The sequence below is a fragment of the Hordeum vulgare genome, chromosome 4H (assembly GCF_904849725.1).
Source record: "Hordeum vulgare subsp. vulgare chromosome 4H, MorexV3_pseudomolecules_assembly, whole genome shotgun sequence".
In the NCBI taxonomy this organism is placed as follows: Eukaryota; Viridiplantae; Streptophyta; class Magnoliopsida; order Poales; family Poaceae; genus Hordeum; species Hordeum vulgare.
Genome location: NC_058521.1, coordinates 5646148 through 5657522, shown reverse-complemented (window position 1 = coordinate 5657522; position 11375 = coordinate 5646148). Strand labels below are relative to the sequence as shown.

Sequence of the window (11375 nt, the reverse complement as noted above, 5' to 3'; positions counted from 1 at the left end):
GGAGCCGGGGCAGCGGCCTAAAACTGGTGAGATGGGGTGGCGGCGGCTGGCGCACGAGAAGAGCTATCGTGTCAAGTGAGCGTGTCAAGTGAGCTGATTGCATGGTGGAAATCTTCCATACACGTCCAAAATTTCCCACCGGAGTACTACGTACGTCCACACTGCTTGCCAAACTTTAATTAGTAACGTGGAAGATTCATGGAATTTTTGTGCGTGAAGACGTCAAATTTCCACGTAACCGAGCAATGTAAAAAACCATAAATACCCACCTCAGACCAAACTCTACTAGCACAGTGACCAGAGCACGCATACCAGAGAAACACCAACACACAATGACAATGGCACTCGTTTCCTCTGTCCTGCGCGTCCTCCCTCTGTTTCTCCGGCACCCACGCCGCCACGTTCACCATCACCAACAAGTGCCAGTTCACCGTGTGGGCGGCGGCCGTGCCGGGCGGGGGCCAGCAGCTTGACCAGGGGCAGGTGTGGAACATCGAGGTGCCGTCTGGCACGACGGGAGGGCGTGTGTGGGCGCGCACGGGCTGCAACTTCGACGCGAGCGGCAACGAGCAGTGCTAGACAGGGGACTGCGGAGGCGTGCTGCAGTGCACGGGGTACGGGCAGGCGCTCAACACGTTGGCCGAGTTCGGGCTCAACGGCTTCAACAACCTTGACTTTTTCGACATCTCCCTCATCGACGGCTTCAACGTGCCCATGGACTTCCTTCCCGCCGACGGGTGCGTCAAGGGCGGGCCGCGGTGCGACGTGGACATCACGGCGCTGTGCCCGTCCGAGCTCCAGGCCCGTGGCGGGTGCAACAATGCGTGCACGGTGTTCAAGAAGGACGAGTACTGCTGCACCGGCTCGGCGGCGGACAACTGCGGGCCGACGGACTACTCCAAGTTCTTCAAGGGGCAGTGCCCGGACGCGTACAGCTACCCCAAGGATGACCCCTCCAGCACTTTCACTTGCCCCGGCGGCACCAACTACCAGGTTGTCTTCTGCCCATGATCGAGCATTCGAGCCCACAAATATCCGTATAAATATATGATGAAAGAGGGATCATGTTAAGAAACATCGTTGGTGTATGTTACTCGGTACGGCATGTGATTATTGATTATGAGATTTACATGGACGACCCTACTGTATCAGCTTGTGAATATGCGAGCTGTGCAAGAAAGAAACTGCTCTTCAAGCGATGCACGCAAAATAATGATGTTATTTCAGTAACTAGATAGTACTCAATTTTTAGTGTATACATGAAACATTTTTTTTGGGGGATACACATTTTTCAACTATACCGTGTACATTTTTCATTCAATACATGTTTGAACACTTTTTAATACTCCATCCATTCCTTTATGTACATTTTTGGAGTATATGATAACATTTTAAAAAAAAACTTCATGTTGAAATATACTTTTAATTCAAATTAACCTTTTTATTAAACTATGCATTTTTTATATTTGTGGAAACATTTTTGAAGTATCACAAACTTTAATAAAACACATGAATATTTTTAAAAAATATAACTTACATTTTTAGCGTTATGGAACATTTTTTATATTTTTATATTGTAACACATTTCACAAAATCACATACATTTTTCTGAAACGCAGGAACATTTTTGCATTGTCACAGACGTTGTTTTCGAAAGATATGAACATTTCTTTAATTGTGCTAACATTTTATTATAGTACGTTGAATATTTTAAAATTCATAGTTTTATTTTTTTCAAGTAAATTTAAGTGTTGAACCTATTTATTTTAAATAATAATAAAAGTAAAAATAAGATGAAGAAAACGAAAATAACGTGACATCTGCATGACATGAGCGCGGTGACCCACGTCTCTACTGGGCCGCGGATGAGGATGGCCTCTGCCTTGCTCTAAACGAGACATAGATGCTCCCCTATGTATAGGTAAAAGCAGCCCAAGCACGTCCTATGCCTCTTCGGCTGGTCCGTTAGCAGCTCCATCGTTGCTAGCACTAGCCCTATAAACACTGAGCTGGTGCTTCTCTCGGTTACAAAAATGCTTCCGTCCCATAATTTTTGTCTTAGATATGTCTAGATATAAGTGTATCTAATCATTTTTAATATTTAGATACATTAACTTTTAAACAAACTTAAGATAAGAATTTTGAAACGGAAGGAGTACAAGAAAATAAAAAATTTATTTATATATAGCTCATGGATTTTAGAAATGTTCATAAATTCCATAAGAGTTTGTGGATTTAAAATTTTTGCAAACTAAAAGGAAATCACGGATCCAATTATATGGCATCGAGTATTGGATTTGGATGGAGCTCTGAAGAAGGTACGGATCCAGTGCTAGCTGGCCTCCTACTAGTACGCATACGTGTTAGGAGGCGTCGCACGGCTTATCTACAATTGGGCAATGTGGTCATCTAGTAGATGTCTACAAGAACAAGCACGCATGTGACTATTGTGACATTTCATCTCTTGTTTCTGGCAAACCAACATGTCGTTGGATGATCAGAAGGACAGTGATATTTTTAATCCATCAGGGTTTAAGTTTTGATGGTTGCATTAATTCTGATTTATTTCAGGATTTTTGTCGATACGTTTTAGTGAGAGAAGATGTTTTCGTCGATGATGGGACGTCTATGATAACTTGGTAAATCTAAAACCTTGTACAATGCAAGATGCTTAAAAAACAATTCAAGTTTTTCTTAGTCATCGGTGTTCATTTATACATAATAGACGCTTAATTAGGCACCACTTCTATAGATACTGGCACGACACGGTCGAAACCTGCCCGTCGTGTCGGCCGGCACATTGGTGGTCTACGTCTGCCCTGCGTCCGGCTTCTTACCCCCACTGGACGACACGGCCACTGCCCACATGTTGATGATGGTGAAAGTCGCCGTGTCGGTGTCGCGGTGATAAGGAGGAGGAGGAGGAGGACTGGGAGGTTGATGAGGGAAGGGGAAGGACGCCATCGTGTGCGTGCATGTGAGCGCAAGCGTCTATTATGTGTTTTTCAAAAAGTAAATAAAGGAAAAGTCCACACATAAACTTTGAGTCGTGGAATTCCATGGAACGGGAAAGAATTCCACACACACAAGGAATACTAACCCACTTGTGAACGTGCTGTACTTCATCGCGTACATGTGATCCTGCTGTACTTCATCGCGTACATGTGATCGTGCTGTACTTGGCCCCAAATTCAGCAAGCACGCGTAGCCCCGTGGTGGCCTGAGTCTCAGCAGCGTCATCTCTTGTGTCGTGTGGCCTAACCGGTTGCTGGTGAGCAGCCAAAGCAACCACGTCGAGAAGCTTTGAAAAGTTGAATTCAACTCTTCCCGACACTATAAATATGGACCCAACCGATTGCCATTCTTCCTCGTCGCAAGAACACTTAACGTAATTTCATCCAATTTTTCTTTTAGATTTAAAGCTATCATTGTATTTTAACTATTTTTAACATAATTTTTATTAATTAACCAGGCAAGAGAACTAGGCTGTAGCCTAGTGGCAAGTGAGCGCAGTGGCGTCTCCAGCAACCAGGGTTCGATCCACGTCGGGGACGAATTTCTGGTTTCTCATGAGGGATGCTTCTTCTATATCAATAAAACCATGGGTGCTAGTGCCCATGGAGTTTCATTTTTTTATTAATTAACCAGGCAAATTTTAATAGTTGACCACATCAAATTTAATTCATGAATCATGGCAATTTTTAGTAATTCATCATGAAAAATTGAATTTATATATCATGACAATTTTACTATTTTGACCATGGCAATTCTAGTATTTTAAACTTGAACATTATTATTCGCATGAACCATGGCAAATTTTAGCGCATGTATCATGGCAAATCTAAATAGTTCATCATGACAATTTTAGTTTATGATTCATGGAAAATTTGAGCCATTGACCATGCATTTTTTAAGTATTTGACAACATAATTCTTTTTATTTATGAATGATGTTAAAATTATTTCATGGATCATGGCAAATTTCAGTAATTCATCATGACAAGCTTAGTCTCTTAACTTTTTTTATAACATGTCAAAATTTACTTTAAATGTAAAAAAAAAGAAGTTGAAATATATCATGACAACTTTAGTGTAATCATGCTGGCATTTATGAGCAATAGACATGCCAACTTTTAGCCCAATTCTTTTTTACCAAAACATATTGATATGATATGAGATCTTGTTTCGAAGATCTTATCGCGACGGATTTAATGGTGAAAACGGTTTTCCAATTGGATATTTTATTTAAGATATAAAATATTTTTAAAATTGAGAAGACAAAATATTAATGCTGATATCATCAATTTGGTCATTTGTGCATGCATGCGATGACATGACACAATATGTGATCATATGATCGTATCGACGAGTGTTGCTTCCACCACATGTGTGATGGTTATCGGCGTCCCTTATTTGTATATAAGATCGCATACTCATTCTTCTTGTCTTTGTGCTCGACCGACAACACTTCCATGACCACTTACTTTTAGCTGGATCGTGGGAAGAAGATGACCTAGTAGTTGGTGTCGCTTGGGTAGGTGTATGTGCTGGTGGCGTCGTCCTTGGGGTAGTTGTATGCGTCGGAGCATTGGCCCTTGAAGAACCTCGAGTAGTCGATCGCCCCGCAGTTGTCCTTCGTCGAGCCGGTGCAGCAGTATCGGTCCTAACTGAATGTCGGGCATGCATTGTTGCACCCTCCGGTCGTCCGTAGCTCGACGGGGCATTGCGGCATGATCATCGTCAGGCACCGCGGCCCGCCCTTGGGGCACCTTAGAGAGCCGGGGGTGGGTAGGAAGGACATGGGCAAATTGTACCCCCAGATGAGGGAGATGTCGAAGAAGTTGAGGTTCATGTACTTGTTGAGCCCGAACTCGGCCAGCGTGTTGGGTGCCTACCCATATTGTGTGCACCGCAACTTCCCGCCACAATCACCCGTATAACATTGCCATTTGTCGGCGCCATAGAAGTTGGTGCCCGTGCGTGCTCATACGCGCGTGTTTGATGTGCCGACGAGCATGCTGACGATCCACATATGTCCCGCATCCGGCTTCCTGCCCCCACCAGATGGCACAACCGGCATTCACACGGTGTACTCGCACTTGTTGGTGACCGTGAAGGTCGCCGCTTCAGTGTCGGAGACGACCTCGAGGAGGAGGACATGGACGATGGAAGAAGCGGGAAGGGACGCCATTGTGTTCTCTCCCCTGAAGTAGAGCAAGCATGCTATTATGGTGAGGAAGAATGAGAAATACACTTTGGTTCTTGGTGGTAGGTATACCCTATATGAAGTTTTTCTTATATAATAATTCAAACAAAAGGACAAAATAGTTTAGAAGCATTTTTAGACTAAACTTGTATAAATTTCCACACAAAAAACGAACAATTGACTTCTGGGCAAAAAAGACAAAATATTTGCTATTATAGATCACAATTCACACTAGTTTGCCAAAAATTTATCTTTTTTGAAAATAAGTCAAAGTATGATTTTCCTTCCGTGAAACTTTTCTCACAAGTGCAATGAAAGGTCAAGACTATTTCAAAATTATTATTATATTTTTTTGACTTTTCTTGAATTATTAAATTGTTTTGTTCATATAGGATGTAGATACATCCAGTAATAACGTTCCCGTCTGAGGAAGAATGATCGATATTTACAGGGTCAGGAAGAGTTGAATTCAACCTTTTGTAGCTTCTCGACGTGGTTGCTATCGCAGCTCACGAGCAATCGGTTAGGCCACACACACGAGTGTGATGAGTGCTGAGGCTGCCAAGATCGATCCAAGCCACCACCGAGCTACGCATGCTTGGTGTTCCTGACTGAACTATAGCACAGTTATGTGTGTAGCCATGGAATTTGCTAACTCAAAATTGATGTGCTGACTTGTCCTTCAAGATGATTTCGGATTCACTAGAAGGGTTTATCACACTTTTGAATTCTTTTGTGTGGAATTGAATCTTTCCTTGAGATCATACGGTTCGATATTTTGTACTTATAGGGGATCATCTTGGCTCCAAACACGTTAGTGACCAACAAGTTTCATTTGTTTTGGTGAACACAAGGAGCTCCCTACAAACTTTACTGGTAACCAAGTTTGTGTAGGTGTATGAGTGATATTATCAATGCTCTAGTCTAAGCGTAATGCCTTTTATTTGGATCTTCCTATAATTTTGTCTTGAAAATGTTTTAACATGGAGAGGATTTTTCTGAAAGATTTTATTGTAATTTTTAGTTGTAAAAGTTACTTTATAGTTTGTTGTATATATACGTGCTACAAACACTTCCATTGTGGAGTACTTAAAATGGTAGTCGATTACTCATGTGTGAATGAAGGTACAAGTATTTCGTAAAAGAACATTGAATTCATTCTATAATAGCTATGTTGCATGAAAAGAATAAAATAGAAACTGAATCTGAAATGAAGTTGTAATCTTAATTTATTAATGAATACGAAATGGACACGGAATAAAGGTACACACTAGTATTTTTTAAACAAAAACACCTGCACACGTTCCATCTTTATGAATACCCGAAATCTTCTCGGAGGACAAATTGACACTTCGCTGGAATGTGCATAGCTCAAATGACTAGGTTCCTTGTGGTTGAACCTACCAATTCAAGTACTAAACTTAACACGGGTGGCAGGGTTTTTCTATATTTATTTCACATTTTTCGAAGATACTTGTTCAACCATATGGCCAGGGACGAAGTCAGGATGAAGGCACGGAAAAGGCAATTTGAGAAAGCTTCCATGTTTTAGGAAATTTGTGGCATTGTGGTCTAGCCCCCCCCCCCCTCCTAGAACCGCAGCCCTCCCTCACTCTCGGCTAGAGGTAGAAGAAGGAAGGAGGAAGAACGAGGAGAACACAGCAAGATTTCTTTGCCCGGCGCACGTACGTCGCCGGCCGCACGAAGGGCCGCTTGTATTTTCTCTGAACTGAGCACGAACTCAGCTCCGGCTGCTGAATACACAGAGGACCCAACGAGTTTTATACGCGCGCTCGTACGCACGCTGCGCCCACGGCGCTCCCACTCGCCCACGCCCCGCACCCCACGGTCTACCTGGCTCGCGCTCCCGTCGCGCCCGTACGCAGACGACGCGACCACTAACTGCCCGGGCGACGCGGTCACCCCTCCGCCTCCATCGCCAACAGCCTCATGCAGCCTCACACACACATGCGCTGGCTCACGCACACACACACACACACACACACGCGCGCAAACCCGGCTTGCCCACCACGCCCAGTGCGCACCCATATACGCACCCGACGTGGTCGGCTCGCCGCCGCGCCTTATTCCCAACAATCTCGCCCTAAGACGCGGCTCAGAGCAGGCCGGCGTTCTCGGCGTCGACGTCTCCGAGCAGTGCGTGTTCCTCCGCCACCGGCCCCTTCCTCCGATGCGGGCAGTCCCTCTTGAAGTGTCCCCGCTCGTCGCAGTGGTAGCAGCGTCCGCGGCGGTTCTCCTGACGTTAGACGCCACGCTGTTGCCGTCGTCGTCGTCGTCTCGCGCACCGCTTCGCCGTCGTTCCCGCGCACGCCACTGTTCCGTGGTGAGCATCAGCTGGCCGTCCTCCCGTTCGCCGCCCGTCTGTCCCCGGCGCTGCAGCCTCTCGTCGAAAGCCTTCAGCTGGCCGAGAGCGTCCTCAAACAGCATGGTGCTCACGTCGCAGAACTGCTCGATCCCGGCCACCGCCGCGTACAGGCGGTCCGGCACCGAGTCGAGCAGCTTCTTGACGAGCGCGGAGTCCTCCAGGGTTGAGCCCAACGCCGCATACCGCGCCGCCATGCCTCCCAGCCTTCCGGCGAACGCGTCTAGGGTTTCGGACTCCGCCATGCGCAGGAGCTCGAACTCCCCTCGAAGCGTGCTGAGCCTCGCCGCACGCACACGGTCCGCGCCCACGAACCTAGTCCGCAGGCTCGCCCAAATCTCTGCCGCCGTCTTCTTTGACGCGACCTGCAGCAGCAGATCATCGGCGAGCGCCCGCAATAGATACGCGCGCGCCGGTTTGTCCTTCTTCGCGATCACCGCCGATGCCGCTTCCTCCGGCGGCACGACCGCCTCCCAGAGCCCGGCGGCGTCGAGATCAGCCTCCACCTTGATGGCCCAGGTGGTGTAGTTCGCCCCCGTAAGCATCGGGACCGACGTCGCCATCGTCGTCCCAGACCCGCCGCAGTACGGGACCAACGCCATGGCCGTCGAGCTCCCTGGTCACACGAGGCTCCGATACCAAATGTTAGAACCGCAACCCTCCCTCACTCTCGGCTAGAGGTAGAAGAAGGAAGGAGGAAGAACGAGGAGAACACAACAAGATTTCTTTGCCCGGCGCACGTACGCCGCCGGCCGCTTGTATTTTCTCTGAACTGAGCACGAACTCAGCTCCGGCTGCTGAATACACAAAGGACCCAACGAGTTTTATACGCGCGCTCGTACGCACGCTGCGCCCACGGCGCTCCCACCCGCCCATGTCCCGCACCCCACGGTCTACCTGGCTCGCGCTCCCATCGCGCCCGTACGCAGACGACGCGACCACTAACTGCCCGGGCGACGCGGTCACCCCTCCGCCTCCATCGCCAACAGCCTCGTGCAGCCTCACGCACACACACACGCGCACACACGCACAACGCCCAGTGCGCACCCATATACGCACCCGACGGGGTTGGCTTGCCGCCGCGCCTTATTACCAACCGTCCCCCCCCCCCCCCCCCCCCCCCCCCCCCCCCCCCCCCCCCCCCCAATTCGTCCCTGGATATGGCATGCCCGTCAACTGCGAAGCATTACTTCTAAAATCTTAGGATCTGCATGCCCAGTCTATCAAAGATGTTCAACTGAATAAGATTTATGAACATGCCATTATAGGAGTGACAATGTACATATATATATATGAGTGCGTGCGTATGTAATGTGTTTCTCAAGAGAAGAAAAGTCCATCCATCAACTTTGAGTCGCGGAATTCCATGGAACGGGAAAGAATTCCACACACACAAAGAATAACCCACTTGTGAACAAGCTATGTCTCCATCGGATCAAGCTGTGCTTCGCCCAAATTCACCAAGCACGCGCAGCTTTTTTTGTCGTATGGCCTAACCGCTTGCTCGTGAGCTGCCAAGCAACCACATCGAGAAGCTGCAAAAAGTTGAATTCAACTCTTCTCGACCCTATAAATATCGACCCAAACGAATGCCATTCTTCCTCACCACAGGAACACTTAAGCTCTACTACGTACAGGGGAGAGGAGAGAACACGATGGCATCCCTCCCCACTTCTTCCGTCCTGCTCCCAATCCTCCTCCTCGTCTTGGTCGCCGCTACAGCGGACGCGGCGACCTTCACGGTGATCAACAAGTGCCAGTACACGGTGTGGGCGGCGGCGGTGCCGGCCGGCGGGGGCCAGAAGCTGGACGCGGGGCAGACGTGGAGCATCAACGTGCCGGCCGGCACGACGAGCGGGCGCGTGTGGGCGCGCACGGGGTGCAGCTTCGACGGCGCCGGCAACGGGCGGTGCCAGACGGGTGACTGCGGCGGGAAGCTGCGGTGCACGCAGTACGGGCAGGCGCCCAACACGCTGGCGGAGTTCGGGCTCAACAAGTACATGGGGCAGGACTTCTTCGACATCTCCCTGATCGACGGGTACAACGTGCCCATGTCGTTCGTCCCGGCCCCCGGCTCCCCCGGGTGCCCCAAGGGCGGGCCGCGGTGCCCGAAGGTGATCACGCCGGCGTGCCCCAACGAGCTGCGGGCGGCGGGAGGGTGCAACAACGCGTGCACGGTGTTCAAGGAGGACAGGTACTGCTGCACGGGGTCGGCGGCCAACAGCTGCGGGCCGACCGACTACTCGAGGTTCTTCAAGGGGCAGTGCTCGGACGCGTACAGTTACCCCAAGGACGACGCCACCAGCATCTTCACTTGCCCCGGCGGCACAAACTACCAGGTCATCTTCTGCCCATGAGCGGCCATGCATGGAAGAGGTCTCGAGCACACGGACAAGAATAAGTCTATGCCTATCCGATGTTATATATCAAAATAAGTGCGTTTGGATGCATACATTCGTATGCACATGTAAGCCGGAAATGGATATACTCGATCGACGTGAGCAATAAACTCGTGCATGAATAAAATGCTCTTGCGTAATAACCACATGCGTGCATGTGCATGTTCTTGTACAGTACTGTATCAAAATACAAGACGGTTTTGTAGGTTAAATAGCTTTAAAAACATCTTACATTTTGATATGAAGGTAGATATCTACTAGGTGATCACATTGCCCAATTGTAGATAGCTACGCGGCCGAAAAACACGTATTGGAACGATCTCCACCCAATACTCAATGCCATTCAATTGGCGTAGAAAAAATGGCCACACGAGCCAGAAGGCACCGCTAGTTTAGGAGCTGTCCTTGTTTGACCAAATAAGAGTATCCACGGGCAAGTACTTCCACACACGCGATTGAGTTTCAACATGTTCTTTTGTTTTGTTTCGAGCTCTACACGCTTCCTACATGTCACATACCTTGGAATTTTGCTTTACCTCACTCTCACTCGCACTAGAGGACGGACGGGGACCAGATTATCGCGAGCAAAGATGGAAAACCCACGCATGCGTTTTAGGAACTACCCGGTACCTGGACATGTTTGTTTTTTCTAGGCTACTACCCGGGCATGTGTTTTTTAGGGATAAAAACGATCCTCAATCAAATAAGTTCACTGGAGTCGTTGCAATATCATGTGGTTAAGTAAACCAAACATTGGAAAATTTAGCTAAACCATCCGCTTCATGGCGTCTGCTTCTACTCTCACGGATGAAAATGCAACTCTCCAACTCCTATGATCTTTCGTTGATTCATTTCTCTAATGATAGCAGCACAACGTGCTCCCTCTCCTGCCTTCACCTCCTTGAAGGCCGTGGAACAGTCTGAGGACACCAATACTTGTCGGATTTGAAGATCCAAAGCAAGTGCTAGCGCCTCTCTACATGCGAGTATCTCCAACATAGGCATATCCAGAATTCCAGGAAACGTAATCGACGACGATCCCATATAAATTCGTTGATCATCTTTTTTTTTTTTTTTTTTTTTTTAGAAAAGGAGGATGACCCCCGGCCTCTGCATCTGGAAGATGCATGCAGTCATTTTATTAATTATTCACAAAGATCTTACAATGCAATACATCAATATATCTGAAGACGCCCTCTTGGCAATATCTGCCGCTACTCCTATCCAATGATGAAGGGGTGCAGAAAGTATGAGTTACATACCCAGACCTCTCACCTAGCCTAACATCTAAAGCCGGAGGCCCCGACCGAGCCACATACCGGGTCAGGGGCACAAACCGGTCCAACGCACCCTCATAGGTCGTCGCCGCCGCTTTCCATCAATCCATC

General features: G+C 48.1%; 1 protein-coding gene and 2 pseudogenes across 1 annotated transcript; 2 read left to right on the top strand and 1 right to left on the bottom strand.

Annotated features, from left to right (window-relative positions):
- Nucleotides 1–338: 338 nt before the first annotated feature.
- Nucleotides 339–1292, top strand: LOC123450159 (annotated as a pseudogene).
- Nucleotides 1293–4485: 3193 nt separating this feature from the next.
- LOC123448387 lies at nt 4486–5190 on the bottom strand (annotated as a pseudogene).
- Nucleotides 5191–9177: 3987 nt separating this feature from the next.
- LOC123450983 (alpha-amylase/trypsin inhibitor-like) lies at nt 9178–10130 on the top strand. Its single transcript, XM_045127993.1, has one exon. It carries the CDS (start codon nt 9178–9180, stop codon nt 9943–9945), a length of 768 nt encoding a protein of 255 aa, XP_044983928.1. The 3' UTR covers nt 9946–10130.
- Nucleotides 10131–11375: the final 1245 nt, after the last annotated feature.

Coding starts and splice junctions, on each gene's coding strand:
- LOC123450983 (XM_045127993.1), top strand. CDS start 9,178: ATGCCATTCTTCCTCACCACAGGAACACTTAAGCTCTACTACGTACAG.